We start from the raw sequence: 16,421 nt of genomic DNA on the forward strand, positions 1-16,421 counted from the left end.
TTGCTTAACTCTCCAACAAACCCTTTGGTGTTTTTCAGGTGGTTTCTCATAATGCCATGCCCCTCTCTCCTGGATTTAGGAAGCAACAAATGGCAAGCTGTTTCGGACCCTGCAGACTTTCTCACCCTCATTTTCCCTCTCACTTTGGGATAAAAAGTACATAGCTCCCTGCTGAGTTCTCTTTAAAATTTCCATTGTCTCTCCAAAGAAAGGGTGGAATGGTGAGAAGGTAGTGCTATGAAAAACAGAACTTGTTCATGCTTTGCAAGGAGCAGATTCTAGAGGATTTTACTCTTATGACATTAACTTTAGGAGAATTTGTGGCCCCGTTTGTCAGCCCACACACGAGAGAGCAACTTCCCCTCAAATAAGGGTGAGATGCCTATCCACCTGCAATGTAAATTTCAATTGATTTAAAGAAAAGGAGTACTTGTGGCACCTTGGAGACTAACAAATTTATTTGAGCATAAGCTTTCGTGAGCTACAGCTCACTTCATCGGATGCATTGATTTAAAGGGAAGCCTGAGCTGAGTGAGGACTTGGGCCCTGGGCCTCCAATGAGTTCCCTTGACCCCCTGCACTGCTCATGGCAGCCTCAAGGCTTGGGTGACTCTGTGACAATTGGAGGATTTGCCCCAAATGTTTGGAGAAACTTCATCCGCACTAAAAATAAAACATGGCTTTACTGGATGGGTGGGGAGGAGTTGCTTAGGCCATTATCACTGCCAGCCAGCTGAAGAAGCTTTGTTCTTTACAATGCGAACAGTGCAGCAGGTTGAGGGCAGCCCAGCTTACCTTGTCCTTTCCAACCAGAACACCCTGCCATGCGATAACAAAAGATGGGGTCTCCTGACTCCTGTTATCCCAGTAGAAGCTGGTGGGAGCAGAATGGCTTTCTGCTGCTTTCGCTTTAATTCCTAGTTTACAGTAGTCCCTGTTACACAAAGTGCCCCACACAAGATGTGCACTCTTTGCCCATGAAAAGCTTGGAACTGAACAAGCATCTTGCTCCCTTAGGGGGTCACGGATAGGGCAAAATGGCAATGCCTTTACCGTACTCGTGGCCCAAGGCAGGGGAATGAATAGAGGACTTCATCTTCCAATGCCGACAATCTCTTAATCTTTCACAGGCATTACATTTCACCTAACAAAAGAGAACTTTTTTTTTTTTGCTGCTGTTTTTCAGCCTGTGCGTGGTTTCCAGTGTAAAAAGATGTTAGAGAGAGAAGGACAGAGAAGTAGGGATCGGGGGTGGGGAGGAAATCCATGATGTATGTGAGTTAGAGCCATACTGTTACGTACGTTGTACAAAACACTACGTTTGTTTAAAAAAATGATGCCTGTGAGCCATTGCATCTTAATGGGGCAGGAAACTCATTCCTGGTCATACTGAAATATGCAGTTTCCAACTGTACCTTGGGGTGAAGAAAGGTGTTACTTGCCTGTACGGCAATCTATTATTATGTAATACAGTAGCAATAAGGGTATATTTACACAGCTTGCGGAAACGAGCCTCCTAGCCTGGGTCAATAGGTTCAATGAGCAAAGCCTGGATGTACTAGGCATTGTACAGACTTCTAGTAAGGAACAGGCACTGCCCTGAAGTGCCTGCTATCTAGTTAAGACAAATAAAGGGTGGAGGGAGGAAGGAAGGAGCCTTACTGACATTTTACAGAAGAGACACTGAGGAGTTCAAAGACTAAGTGACTTGCCCAAGGTCACACAGAAGGACCCTGGCAGAGCTGTGAACTGGACCCAGCACCAGCCTATGGCCTTGTACACCATTGTCTGTAACAAGGGCATTGTCATAAATATCATATTGATGGAAATGCTTTGCATGTATTGTACCTTTCACCAGAGGAGCTCAAAATGTTCTATGATGCTGGGTATTATTGTAAAAGAATTGGGGGTTTTTTGGTCCTTTTAGGAATTCTCTTTATTAATAGAATATATTAGCCTTTGCTGTAACTAGAGTGTTACCCTTTGAACACCACCAGCGTGTAAATGCTTTTTTAAGTTGAGACCCTTATATGTCACATGATCTTTGCAGTAGCATGAAACATTTTAGGTTTCTTTTAGTAAATAAAAGCAAGCAGCAACTACATGGATATAAACTGCCCGTGGAGTGTCCAAGCAGTGGGTGTCAATGTTCAGAGCCCAGTTCCACCTCCCCAACAGAGGAGGGTCCCTGCTAATAAAGCCAGTTTTAATTAATCTTGAGAAAATTTTCACAAGGCAAGCATGCAACTGGGCGTGCTGAGGTTTTCCAACCTGGCAGTGCTCCTGGTCCAGCCTTCCAGCAGGGCTGAGCCAATTTAGGGTTCGAGGTAGAAAACCAGCATTTTCCACCTCAAACCTTGCAACTTGGCTTTAGGTGTTGGGGTCTGTTAGAGTGAGAGCTGGGCCTGAGCCCGGGTGCAAACCTCCCCCAGGCTTGAGAGAGTTTGGATCCAGGAGGCTGGGCCAGCTCCACCTTGCCTAGAGCCAGGCCAGAGCTGAGACCTCCTGGTCCAGATCCAAAGCTGGCGGGGCCCCCGGCCTGGTGTCCCGGCTGGATCCACGGGATGGGGCGGGGCCCCAGCTCCAGGCCCCCCCTGGGGCTCTGACCCTCCTCCAGCAATCAGGGGTTTTTGCTTTGGGGCTGCGGTTCTGGTTCTGCCCTCCCCTCAAGCCGGAGCCTGAAACTCGGCCCGGGGGAGCAGCCGCAGGGCCAGCTGCCCCAGTCCCAGGGGGCGCACACACACCCACCCCCTTAGCTGCCCCCCCCGGCTACTCCGGAGTCACGCCGCGGGCAGGCTCCTCTCCCGGGGGACGGGCCAGGTAGGGAGCAGCCTTCCCCAAGCAGTGGGAGGGGACAGCCCTGGGCCGGCTCCGGCTCCGGCTCCGGCTCCGCCCTGCCAGGCGGGCGATCCCGGCTCCTGATTTTCCTGGGGGCCGGTCCCAGCCCTGCGCGCCCTCCCCTCTCCCCACCTCCCGCCCGGCCCCCGCTTCGCCCAGCGCCGCCGCCGCCGCACGCCGGGCCGGTCAGTGAGCCAGCGAGCGCCGGGCCCGGAGCGCGCCCCGCTGCTGCCCCCGCCCCGCTCGCCTCTTGCTCCCGGGCCGGCTCCCGCTCCACCATGCCCCGGCGGAGCGCCTGCCTGCTGCCCCCGCTCCTGTGCACGGTCGCCGCCTGCAGCCTGCCGCTGCTGCTGCTGGCCGCCGAGCTCAAGTCCAAAAACTGCTCCGAAGTCCGGCGGCTCTACGTCGCCCAGGGCTTCAGCCAGAGCGATGCGCCCAGCCACGAGATCCACGGTGAGGCGGGGGGGGGCGCAGGGGAGGGGTTGCATGGGGTGCGGGGGGGTTGCATGGGGTGGGGGGGGGTTTGCAGGGGAGGTTTTCGGGGGAGGGGTTGCATGGGGTGCGGGGGGGCGCAGGGGAGGTTTTCGGGGGAGGGGTTGCATGGGGTGTGGGGGGGCGCAGGGGAGGTTTGCGGGGGAGGGGTTGCATGGGGTGTGGGGGGGCGCAGGGGAGATTTTCGGGGGAGGGGTTGCTTGGGGTGCGGGGGGGCGCAGGGGAGGTTTGCGGGGGAAAGGTTGCATGGGGTGCGGGGGGGTTGCATGGGGTGCGGCGGGGGCGCAGGGGCGCAGGGGAGGTTTGCGGGGGAGGGGTTGCATGGGGTGCGGGGGGGCGCTGGGGGGTTGCATGGGGTGCGGGGGGGGCGCAGGGGAGGTTTGCGGGGGAGGGGGTGCGGGGGGGGCGCTGGGGAGATTTTCGGGGGGGGTTGCATGGGGTGCGGGGGGGTTGCATGGGGTGCGGGGGGGCGCTGGGGAGGTTTTCGGGGGAGGGGTTGCATGGGGTGCGGGGGGGGCGCAGGGGAGGTTTTCGGGGGATGGGGTTCGGGGGGGGTTGCAGCGATGCGCGTCGGGGGACACCCGCAGCCGGGGTCCGGGGGGGGGGGTCCGTTCCCATGGTGGCTCCGGGCTCCTTCCCTTTGTCAGCCCGGGCTTTGCTCCTCGGCTCCGGGATTCCTCTGCCCTCGCTCAGGAGCGTTCCCAGCGAGCCGCCGAGCGGCGCGGGGAGGCTCCCGGGCAGGCTTCGCCTCCCCCCCGCAGGAGAGCCGTGCAGGAAGAAAGTTGCTTAGGAGTGTGCAGGGTCTCCCCGCCTCCCCTTCATGTTCTTAAATCGCTGAGGGGAGGGTGGGGGGTGGTGTTGTTTTTTGTCTAAGGGGCATAATCAGGCCCCAGCTCTTTGCATTCAGGAAATACTCGGCGGTGGCAAATGAGTTGGTAGCTCTAAACTGTGTGGTTATAATTCCACCCTGCAAAGGTAGGGAAACCCACGCCAGGAAAGAGAGAAAAAGCGGGGGGGGGCGCTTCTCTGCCTGCAGAGTGGTTTGAAAGCTGAGTCAAAACCAGCCAGTGGAAAAAGCTTGAAGAATGTGGACAGAATTCAGGAAGGTATTTTGAAAGATTTTTCTCCTGACCTTCGGGTTAATTGCACACGCAATTACGGGCATTTGAAAAGACGGATTGCAGGAAATCTTAATCTTTGTTTGGAGATAGTCATGCAAATGAGGAAAGTCTAGTCCTGCTCAGGTTTTTGCACTTGAGGTGTTTAGAGAGAGCCCTTTTGCTGGGGGAGGGGGGGTATTTACGAAGACTTTTTTGCGCCGGGATATTTTGTGAGGAATTCCCAAATCTCTTTCACCCCCCACCCCTTACTACATGATTTAAAGCAAATTGTGAGGATGAATTTATGGATGAAATCTGTAATAATTGATGCCATGAAACCATGTCCAGTCCACACTGGGTTTGGGTTCTTGACTCCAAAGTGCTTCAGAAAATCCTTAATCTTGGTTCTGACAGCAACAGATTTAAGAAATGTTCCAGGAGTTTTGAGAACTACACTTCCTTGCAGTTAGTAAGAGCCTTTCCCAGTTTAACCGTGGTGAGGATGGAGGAGAGAAAAGAAATGAAGACTTCAGTGATTTCAGAGTCCCTGGAGTGGTTTCAGAAGGAAATAACGGAGTAGGATTTTGTGCCCACAGAATGCTAAATCCCACCATTTTTACTTAGTAGTCACAGTTTCCTCTAGTTAATGAAGTTCTTTGGGGACTTGGACTAGCAAAGAGAGCAGCTGTTTATTAGACAGCAAGATGACTTTTTCAAATGTGACTGATCAGTCCTCTTTTCCCACATTATGTCACTTTGCTCTACCTTCGCAGTTACCAAATGATTTGTACACAACCGATTAGGTGCTGTTTGCCCTTAAGCTGTCTTTCTTTTAGCAAACTCAGATAGGTGTTGGTGTTGCAACAATTTAGTAATTACTTAGTCCTGAAGGCCCTTTTCAGCCCCTCCCCCAGCAAAAGTGGAGATAGCCAAGATTCACCCTGGAAAGCAGCGAATGCATTTTTTACCCTAGATGCATTTATAAACAGTGTTGGCTTTAAGTTTGTGTCTCATTCTCACACTTCAAAGAGGCGATTCTGTTCGAGTTGCATGATGGCAACAGGGTGGATTTTGAATCCTTGACTCCTCTTCATGAGAAAAACATTAATTGTTGCTCAACTGCTGGCGGTGAATGTACCTGTGTTGTTTTGTCTAGGCAGAAGTCCTTAAAACAAATCAATATGCACAAAATGTCTCTCTGCACTCTATAGACTAAGGTTTCAGTGACCGCATATGAAGTCAGACTGTCCTTTTTTGAAAAATGACATCTCGAGAAACAGTTTTGCACATTGGTCCCCAAATACTTGCCTGTCCAAGGGACAGGAGTGTTATTAGTAGCCAGCAGTAGGAAATGGTAGTTAATGTGCTCACACCCAAAACATTTTATTCTTTTTGTTTCATCCTTCATCTCCCTCCCAGGGCTGCTGCTTTTATTTCCCCTTTTGAATGACCTACTGGACTGCATTCTCCTGAGGAACAAAGGAAGTGCTTTTTTAGCTGGAATCCTTGGGAGACCACCAAAGACTCCAGCTCATGAGCTGCAATTTCGCACTACTTTCAACAATAACAAAAATGCATGACTGAATGGCTCAAAAATGTGGAGAGTTAGAGGCATTCATTTGAGTCTAGGACACTGTCACAACACAGACAGACCCAAGTAAATACCTTTAGACGGCTAATATAGAAACAGGGGTAATCTTTACCATCTCTGTGCCCTTCAAATATGCGTATATTATCCTCTTCGCTGACACAAACTCAAATGATTTCAGTCAGTTGCACTTTTCTGTTGTCAGTGTCGTGAGATGCATTTAGCATACAGCTGTTGGAATCAAATCAGGGGTCTTTTTGCTTCTTCAAGAAATGTTTTAATGAGAAACACCCTCATGCTTTGAGTTAAACTACACTGCTACCGCCCCAGCCCCCTGTGCTTTTCAAAAGGGCTTGCACAAAATAAGGTTGTGTTGATTTAAGATCAGTACTTGGGTCAGTGTAACACTAAGTGTTTGTGCAGGCTTCCCAGAAGCCACTGTATCTTGAGGATTTGACCTCGCCTTCATTTCTATATCATAATTAAGATGATTTGATGTGCTTTGAAGGGTGTCAGGAGTACATCATGCAGACAGGACTTCCATTTGAGGTCCTAACTGGGCTGTCAGCTTGACCCTGTGCTTTTGAAACAAGACGTCAGAGAAACGGGATAATCACACGAGATTATTCAACAAAAAGAGGGTGACCTTGTTCAACTTACTCATCAAAAGTGTTAATTAGGTTATGTCCCGTCTCCCTAAAGATAAATGAAATCACGGCATCAGATCTTATTCGCAAAGCGACAATCCTTGGAAACTTAAACCATAGATGTCATCTTAATGCTAAGCCTATTTAGAGGAGGCAACCAAGAATCTTTTAAAAAATTTTTTTAATGAGTTTTCTGTGAATATTGTAGTGCCTTAAAGGGACAGTACACGTTAAAATCCAGTTAGTTTTAAAGTTAAAACTAGTTTTAGATACTACACCTGCCTAATCTTTGTATTAACCTCCCCCCTCCCCCCCGTTGCTGTTTCAACGTCCCACACAAACAGGGTATACTGAGGTCCCAACCTTGCAGTCGGAGCCACACAAACATATCTTTATATGACCCCTTGGAGCTCCATCCACTGTCATCTTCACTGGGTCTCCCTGCTGGTTAAGGATCTGTCTGCATGGATCTGATGTAGGATTGGGCCCAGGTGATAATTACATGGAAAATCGTGAATGTGACGCGGAGCGCTCTCGTATGAACACAGTGGGTAAAAATAGAGGTTGCAGTCATCTTAGAGACTACTTGTTACGTTTTCAGATAGGGGCAAGTTGTTTTAATTTTTTGTAACTCTTTAAGAGTAAGTTACTTTGGCAAGCTCCTGATATTAATTTGCTTGCTTTAGAATGTACAAGGTGCATATTTTCATCACTCATAAGTGTAGTGAAGAAAGGGAATTGAAAATGCCGTATGCAAAATCTTGGCTACATGGCAAGAACCAAGTTTCAGCAACACAGTAATTTTTATATATAAATCTTTTACCCTGTATCCCATTGGGGTATTTATGAAGACTACTCAGAGTGTTGTCTGCCAGAATGTAACAACTCACTAAAACATGTACGTGGAGGAAGGGATTTAAAAAGGTGTGCTTCGGGGGGGGCAAAATTTTGGGGCTGTGATGTTGGGGTGGTGGTTTACAAAGCACAGAAATAGAGCAGTTTAGTGCCATGCTGAATTTTTATTATTGCAATCAGTTAGGTTATTTTTACCAGTCACTTGCAAACTTCTTGCCGTAGTAGCATAGACAAAGCTTCTGAAATGTTTTCTGAAAGTTGTGGCGTGTGTGGTGTGTGTTTGTTTATTTTTTTTTGTCCTGCCATCTCTACAGTCAAAACAATGGGAGCTTAAACCAGAAGACTCTTAGGCCCTGAATCTTAAAAACACCACACCCAACAACAACCACCCAACTATGTGGCTGCACAGCCCCTGGGGGCTCAGGGACTCAGTCAGCTGCAGGACTGGGGCCTTAAAGAACTGCTGTGTTGAGTTTCTGCTGGAGTCAATTCTGCACCCAGTTTCAGGATGCCTTAGGTCAGTGATGGGCAGCCTGATGGCGGGCCATGAGTCATTTTGCTGACATTGACTGTCCGCAGGCACGGCCCCCCGCAGCTCCCAGAGACGGGAAGTGGTGCGGGCTGCAGGGACATGCTGGCTGCTGCATCCTGGAGCTCCCGTTGACCGGGAATGGGGAACCTCAGCCACTGGGAGCTGCGGGGGGCCGTGCCTGCGGACGGTCAACGTCAGCAAAATGTCTCGTGGCCCACAATCAGATTATCCTGATGGGCTGCATGTGGCCCGCGGGCCGCAGATTGCCCACCACTGATGGGTGCCTTGGAGGAGTGAAACAGAGATTGGGTTGTGAAGTTTGTCTAGGTTTATTTTGGTGGTTTGATATTGTTCTCAGCTCATCTGGCTGAGCGCCTAATTGGCACTTTCAGCAATTGTTAAAATTAAGGATGATCAGTTAGCAGTTATTAAATTAGTATAATTCTGTCAAATAAAGCACATGAAACTCACATTCTTAATAGACGTGCATATAAAATGGTTCTCTAACTTAGTAGTGTGTCATGCCTGATGTATATATTCTCACCGTATTTATGTCCCATGGGAGAACTAGGCAAGCTTGCTTAATTGCTCTTTTTCTCCATGTCTTCTAACTAAAACAGTCAAATTCTACCAAACAATTTTTCCCCTTTTTTAAATCTGCAACATTTTATTCTACATGATATTAATATTCACTGGGTATTGCTTGTTCATATTTACCTAGGAGTTGGATCTAAACTTGGTTTAGACCAAGTTTAGAACCTAATTACAGTATCCATAAATGACAGATTATTATCTATGAACATAGTGTAATCTTTCTTGCTAATGTAAACGGTCATTTCCTTTCAGCAGGTAATATGAAGTAATACTTGTAAGAATTTTGCTGCTGACCAATTCATATTTGCTTAATGCTCGGTAAAAGCTGTAGAGTGGAATATATGGAACTTGCTTTTTATGTTAACTACCTCCTTTAGATGTAACAAAATGTGACATAAAAATATTTATGGAGGCATTCCATGATTCCCTCTGTAGATGGCTCTGCTCTGTGGAATTGTATCAATGAGATTTTTAACACCCTATTCCAGATCCCACCTGTCGCCCCAACAGTGCTGTTGCTGTCTTGAAACTTACGGTAGGAGTAATATGTAAAACATCTATTCTGTTACTGGACACCCCAGTAATTGTGGGATTAGGACTCTCCCTTTGATACTGACAGAAATGCCAGTTTATGAAACTTGTTCTTTACATTTAAAATAAAAGGTGGCTCAGAGAGAACACAGACTGTAATTCACTCGTGGCTTTACCGATGACACACATCACAAGAGTGCAGTTTGAGTATAGTGGGAATGGATGGGAAGCCTTGAGAGCGAATGCAGTCCTGTACTCAGCCTGCGGCCATGTGTTTATAATATATACCTTTCATATATTTAAAAAAAAAAACAACCTAAAATTTCCATGTCTATCCTTAGTTTTGCCTTTTCCTTTTTATAGTAATACTAATGGCCACCACTGTATTTTCCGGTTCACAGAGAAACTGGTAAAGGTGGTTCACTGTGTAATGTTCAATGTGAGAAATAAGAATGATGGATGGATGAATGTTCTGAGGCTCATGGTGATGTCAGATCTAGGTACACTCTGCACAAATCAATTCTGGCGTGTATTTTGTTGGTGCAGTCCGACAGTGATCCATTTCTGAAAATGTAAAGCCGTGGCCTGAAGGTTGTCAGGGATAGAATTCTTGTAACATGTCCCTTGGACGGGTTCTGTGTCTCGTGCTCTAGAGACCTTCTCCAGTGATTATTTCTAAACCGTCTCTGGCAGGGATGCCAACTTTCCTGTACGTGGCTCATAAAGATGCTGTTGAAGTACAAATGCCTTTTTTTTTTTTTTAAATTAAATTTGACCAAATGATACAGATTTTTTTTCCTTTCCTGAGGAAAGGATACTTTATGTTACGATTCTGTTCCTACAGCACGTTGCAAATCTCTTAAGTTCAGACGCTGAAAGTATCGTTCAGTATTGAATTCGTGTGGTTCTAGATGATTGCTATTGGTTAGTATGGCATCGCATTAGAGTAAGGAGGGGTTCTTGCTCCCAGAGTGAGTCACTGCTCGTGGTCGGGGTGGGGGTGATCAGGCTTGTCCCAAGAAGCGTATCAGTGGCTGTGATGGAAAATTGTTTTTTTTGTTTTTTGTTTTTTAATAAGATGTTCTCTTCTCCCTGACCCCTGTTATCAGGTGTGGATGTAAAACTCTTCTGCTCTTCACCTTTTTAATTTTAGGAAGTCATTGGTATAACATGACTAATTTCTCTGTCGTTCGCATTGAACTGTACTTTCTCCACTTCAAGTTTTTGGAGTAGTGTTTTGTTAGACTGCAGCAGTGTGTGCCTTCGCAAACTGCAATGTTAAGCATGTGGTTCACAGGGACTGCTTGCAATGGTCCAGTCTGAGTGGGAGTATCATTTTCCTTGGCAGGCACTTTGTAGAAAGTACTGTTTCTTGTGCCAGAATAAGCAGTCATTATATTCCATGCAATTTATAGTCAAATTATTATTTATTGTTAAAATTGCCTGAAATGATTAGATGTGTCCTTAGATATGTAGCTTTGGTTAAGACTGAATGACAGTGTGCATGAGGCCTCATCTACACAAACAGTGTTTTTTAATATTGTCTTGTAATTTCAAGGAGACTTTCTGTGGCTTTCATATGTCGAGAGGCTTTTTTATCCTCCACTAAAAGTGAACTAGAACAAGGCCAGGACAGTGGCTAAGCACCCGGCATATTACGGCAGAAGCAGGTTTGCAGGCAGCCTTGGGATTCCGCTTGTGTGCACCAGTGGAAGGAAGGGGTGCTTCTTGGACGGTTGAGGACAGTAGTGGTGCTTTGCATTGCAATTTCAGACTCACAGTGGCTGCACGTGAAACAGCATTGCATTTTTGGTGGCTTATTCTTTATAACTGAAGAGGGGAAATGAAGTCAACACAAGACTGTCATTGAATGAGCAGCAGCGGATGGCAATGCTGGAAATACCCTTGAGAGAAGCACCCCCTCTTTCTCACTCATAAAGGCTGTGGGGGGCACGGGTTGAACAATAGCAGAGACCTCCATCCCACACAGCAACCGGCAGGCTGGTGTTCGAGTTGTGGGAGACCCACTTCCCTCTACTGTACCAGTCATAGCAGCTAGTAGGTTTTAGGGTTCAGAATGGCAGGTGAGAGGTTCTCCTCCCTTCCTGCAGCTAGATCGGGGAAGGGGCTTCAAGGTTATCAGTTACATCAGAGCAAGAGGCTAATACAAAAGATAGGGTCCCATAGCAGAGCCCAAGGGCTCAGCCTGATAAGAATCCCAAGGCCTTTCTCCTTCCCAGCAACTTTGGCATTGCCCTAATAGACCTCTGGTTAGATATGCATCTCCACCTGTGGCTAGTAGGTGTTTGGTAAATTTTCTGGAGTACAGCTCATATAAAATGAGTTGTTGGTTTCTGTAGCACACTGGAGTTTACATGGAGGAAAAAACGGCCTTTACAGTTGATACCTTGGTCAGCAGTAGGATGGGTAGAGAAGCCAAGGTTTGAAGGGATGTGGGACTAAGCTGCCTTCTCATTCCTTGAGGGCAGAGTAACTTCGGGATGCCTGTTCCCAATACAGTGCAAGTGGAAACTAAGTACACCCTTTGCACAGTCAGGTAACTGACCATTGGAACGGATTATGGAGGGATGCGTTAAATTCTCCTTCACTTGGTGTCTTCAAATAGAGCTTGGATGGCTTTCTAAAAGAGAGAGACTAGTTCAGTTGCAAGTTGTTGGGTTAGAGGCAGGAGTCTCAGGGTGGTGTTCTCTGACTTGCGTGATGCAGGAAGTCCATCTAGATGATCACAGTGGCTCTGAACCTTAACATCGTAACAACTGTGATTTTAATACATAACTTCTCTAACGTTTGTTAACCCAGCACCTTTCACAAGCAATGACATTTGCTTGAGCAAAAGGGATGGCAGCTATGTTAATAGGCCCCACTTCCTTGGGTACAGAGAAAAGAACTCAACTAGGTACAGTTGGGTAGAGAACTTCTTTTATGAGGACTTCAATGATTTTGTTAATGTTAGTCAGTAGGGGTAATGATCTCTCAACATTTTTCACATTCTTTGTGCTTTTCTCTTGGGATTATGAAGGTAACTCCCCTCTGTTTTTTTTTTTTTTTTCTTTTTCTTACCCAAATCCCTAAAATATCCATTGTACTTTGCCAGGTTCCCTTGCGGCATTCAGCCCATTGCCTGGGAGACGACGCAGTTCGCTGTAATCGGTGCATTTAGGTCTGTATTGTGAGCAGCCTTTGCACAGCTGGGTGGGATGGGGGTTTTGTGCCTGCATGGCACCATAAGCACTAGCCACAAAAGGCCCCAAGCAGGATGGAGTATAACAAGGAGGGAGGGGTGAAATTAGGCTAAATAGCGAGTCTTCACAGTGAGATCTATGTAATTGGAGTCCCCCAAGAGAAATAGGAAAATCCCAATGCCTGAGAATCTTAAAGCTAGACTGGAAAAAGCAGAGTATGAGAGTAAATTAGGGAACTATCCTGCACTGGCTGGAGAATGGACCAGATGCCCTCAAAGGACTTCTCTATCTTTACATTTAAAAGAAGCGAGAGGGAACGCACTGTCTGAGTATTGTGTAATTGTGGAGATGGCAGCATGCTTGCATCTCTTTAAATAGATATTGTGAGCGTGTATATGATGTATTTTTTAGGGTTCCCCAATACTGATTTTACTATAAAAACAATATTTTGGTGCCTAACTTTTCAAAGTGAAACAGATTTTTCTGGACTCGAGAAGGGTGTAGGAAACGAAATACTTCAGCCTTTTTTTTTTTTTTTTTTTTTAGGTGAGCAAAATACGTCTCTTCAACCTTGGCAATGCACCTTTTTATAGAAATTTTATCTACTGTTGAATTTGCAAACCAGAAAGAATAAATCGTATTTGTGTTCATAGTAACTGACTTTGACTTTCTTGAATGTGCCCTTTATCGCTTTAGATAAGGGAATGCCTTCAGACAAAAGCAGTTGCTCCAGAATGAAACATTTTGAGGAAGTATTTCTCTTCACGTTGACCAATTGAGAAAATGAGAATTGTCTGGTTTTTTAAGCAAATGCAGATGGGTGCAAACAATGACAAAACGTGTAAAATATTTTCTAGCAGTTTGTGGGACTAAGGATTCTTTTTATAGAGAATACCCTGAAGTGTTCAGAAAGTGAAAAGTCTGTGAGACTTCCACATTGTCAACATTGCGTGTTCATTTTAATGCTGCTGGTTTTTCGTGTATTCATAGGAAATTGGCTTTGGTAATTGAATTTCTAAAGAACCACAGTAACCAATAGCTGTTTTCTTCTAAAGGTCACTGTTGGGTTAGTGAATATAGTAAGTACTGTATTTAACTCCTCATGGTGTACTGCTCCTCCAGAAATGTTGACCTAAATTTTCAAAAGCGATGAATGATTTTGAGTGCCCAACTTGACACACCTGAAAGGGACCTGATGTTGCAGAAAGCACTGAGTCACACGTTATAAAAATCTGTCTGTGCCCTCAAAAATTGATGCACCCCTACTAATGAAAATTTGGTCCATAAAGACTTTACCAATTCTTTTGAATGGAGGTGAAATCAAATGTCTGCTTGTTCCACTACGCTGACTTATCCCATCACAACACCTTTGTGCCCCGCCAGTATTGTCTTCACACAGTTCTGTAACGTCTCTGTGTGTCCGATTCTGTAGGAACAGTGGCACATCTGGTTTTCTTTAAGCCTACAAAACATGATGTGTGTATGTTTTGTGTGGAATTAGTGGTGTCCCACTGAATACACCTTAATGACCTGATGTGCACTGGAGCTGTTCTGAAGGTAGGCAGGTCCGAGGGTGGGTTATTGCTCCACTAGTGAAAGAACAAGAACAGAGTGAGTGCTAATTAAATGTGTACAGTAGAGAAGAGGAGTGCTGCTTGTCCTCCATGTAATGGGCACCCCAGATACTTTGCCTGTGGGTTATTGCACGTGGGAGAGCTCACTGTAGCAAGTATTCAAGCTTCTTCCCTTCCAGAATGGTATGGGAATAGCCGCTATTGAACATAGTGGACAAACAGCTGAGCATGGGTGAGAACTTGGATTGATGGCAGTGTTTTGCAAGGGGGATAAGAAGACAGGATTTTTTATGGAGCCAAAAATAAAAAGGCATCTAAAACAAAGGTCCAAAGACAGCTAAAGGCACCACTCTACTTTCCGTAGTTTCAAATGGCAATTATTTGTTGTGTGTGTGTTTAAATGCAATGGATTTAATGTTCTCCTAACAGTTCCACGTACCGTAGGAGTTTAAGGGATTTGCTAGCCAAGGAATCTAATTTTACGAAAGTATAAGTTGGAATCTTCACTTGGTGGTTTCAACAAATTGGTATCGAAAATTCCACATTCCGGGTCTCAATGGGAGGTTGCAAATCATGCTCAGCTGATGCTGCGGGTTCTAATAATGGCATTTTAAAAGATTACATGGATTTCAGTATGAATGTTTCACTCCTTTATACTGTCCTTTGTGGGCTTGCTTTTTTTTTTTTTTTAATGGTTGAACCTGGTTCGATTCAGCATTCTTGGAACATATAGACCACATCAGGATTTACCGGCTGGAATGAAGTTACTAGTCCTCCTAAAAACATGAGACTCTTGTTTGAATGTCTTTATAACCAATTGGCCAGAAATAGTCTTTTTACTAGGAATACTTTTTTTTTTTTTTAAAGGAGGCTTTATCCATAGAAGATTAAAGAGTAAGTAGATGCACTCTACTCAAAATGAGCATTGTTAAAAGGAGCTAAATTTGGCTATAGATTTGGCCATTTGGTAAATTAAAGATACAGCTGTTTCCTCTCCTGCAGTTATAAATGCAAACTCTTGGGCCATTCCAATACAACAAAGAAGGTGAGAAGTTATTTAGTCAGGGAGACTGGAGCAGTTGTGAACTTGTTACAAAATAATTCTGCATAAACTGCAAACACACACTAAAATGTACAGTAAAGTGGTCATGACAACAGTGCCTGTTGTCTTAGTGTGCTTGTACAGTATATATTTTGGCTACCGCAGAGATTTGCTCTCTCCCCTTCCTCCCCCCCCCCCCCCAAAAAAAAAGTCGGTCTGAGGTTAAGCCTAAACTTCATACAAGAAGAACACTGAATTTATTTTGAGCCAATTGTTCCAGTCTACAAACGCAGGCCATCTTTAGGGGAATTGTCACTGTGCAAGACAGCTATGGGAAGCTCATTCCAGGGAAGGGACTGTGAGATCAGAAAAAAACTCTGTAAAGGGGTTCACTCGCTGCGGGAACGTCTCATTGTGGCCAGGTCTCTCTTCCGTAACTCAGCCCTCCAGCCAGGTTGCAATATTTATGTCCTTCCCTGTTGGGGTAACAAAGTTTGACATAATAGTCTAATGCCTTTACAACAGGTCTTTCGCATCAACTCTGGGACCCATGATCTAGGCATCCTCTTGGCATGTCCTTGTGCCCTTTGGTCATGGGGCTTTATGCCACTTTCCCAGTGGCTGGTAGGGGAACCCCAGACACTCCCTCTACACTGGATTCCAGCCCAGGGATCCTGTAACCAGCTGCCAAGGTCTCCACAGTCCTACTCTGGGCTTCTTCCTACTCAGCCTTTCTCAGGATTTCTTCCCCACATATTCTCTGGGTTGACCCTTCTTTCAGGGCTAGGATCCCAGGCCTTACTCTCCCCTCCCCACCGTCCTGGGTTTAGTGCTCATCACCTCTCTGTTCCCAGAAAGTGACTGCAGATTCCTTCCCTGTGTCCCTCTTCTGCTACAAACTTCCTCTCTGTATAATAGGTCGTTTGCAATGGTGCTGCAGCCGTGTTGGTCCCAGGATATTAGCGAGACAAGGTGGGTGAGGTGAGCTTTTGAGCTCCCCAGAGCTCAGAGGTCACCTGAAGACGATGTCTGTGTAGCTCGCAAGCTTGTCTCTTTCACCAGCAGAAGTTGGTCTAAAAAAAAAGGATATTCCCTCCCGCACGTTGTCTCTCTTTATGTTAACCAGCCTGCTGCTGCTCAGCTGGGCTTCGTGTTCAGTTAAACCTGGCACTCCCTCCAGGTGCAGCCAGGTACCACAATTGATGCCTCAGGCCCACATTAACCCCGTCAGGGCCTGTGTAGGGCACACACCCCGTCATACTTTGTCATTCATTGTCCTGACTGAGAGAAATAAAGTATTCTGTGTTCTCTCATAGGGCCCTTTCCTTGTGGGGAACCATGATGGTTGCATTGAGAGCCTTTTGAGCAAGATGTAACAAATGCGGAGATGCTAGTCTCTGCACAGTTCCCACATGGACATGAGCT

The 16,421-nt window shown here is 46.2% G+C and overlaps 1 protein-coding gene across 1 annotated transcript in view; it reads left to right on the forward strand.

Moving 5' to 3' along the window:
• The first annotated feature begins 2,870 nt into the window (after nucleotides 1-2,870).
• Nucleotides 2,871-16,421, forward strand: part of GPC4 (glypican 4) — a 109,948-nt gene continuing 96,397 nt past the window's right edge. The window contains exon 1 of the mRNA XM_073358517.1: nucleotides 2,871-3,291. Coding sequence (XP_073214618.1) covers nucleotides 3,117-3,291 — 175 coding nt within the window. The 5' untranslated portion in view covers nucleotides 2,871-3,116. The remainder of the gene's footprint in view (nucleotides 3,292-16,421) is intronic.

This window comes from Lepidochelys kempii, chromosome 9 (genome assembly GCF_965140265.1).
Source record: "Lepidochelys kempii isolate rLepKem1 chromosome 9, rLepKem1.hap2, whole genome shotgun sequence".
NCBI classification, from domain to species: Eukaryota; Metazoa; Chordata; order Testudines; family Cheloniidae; genus Lepidochelys; species Lepidochelys kempii.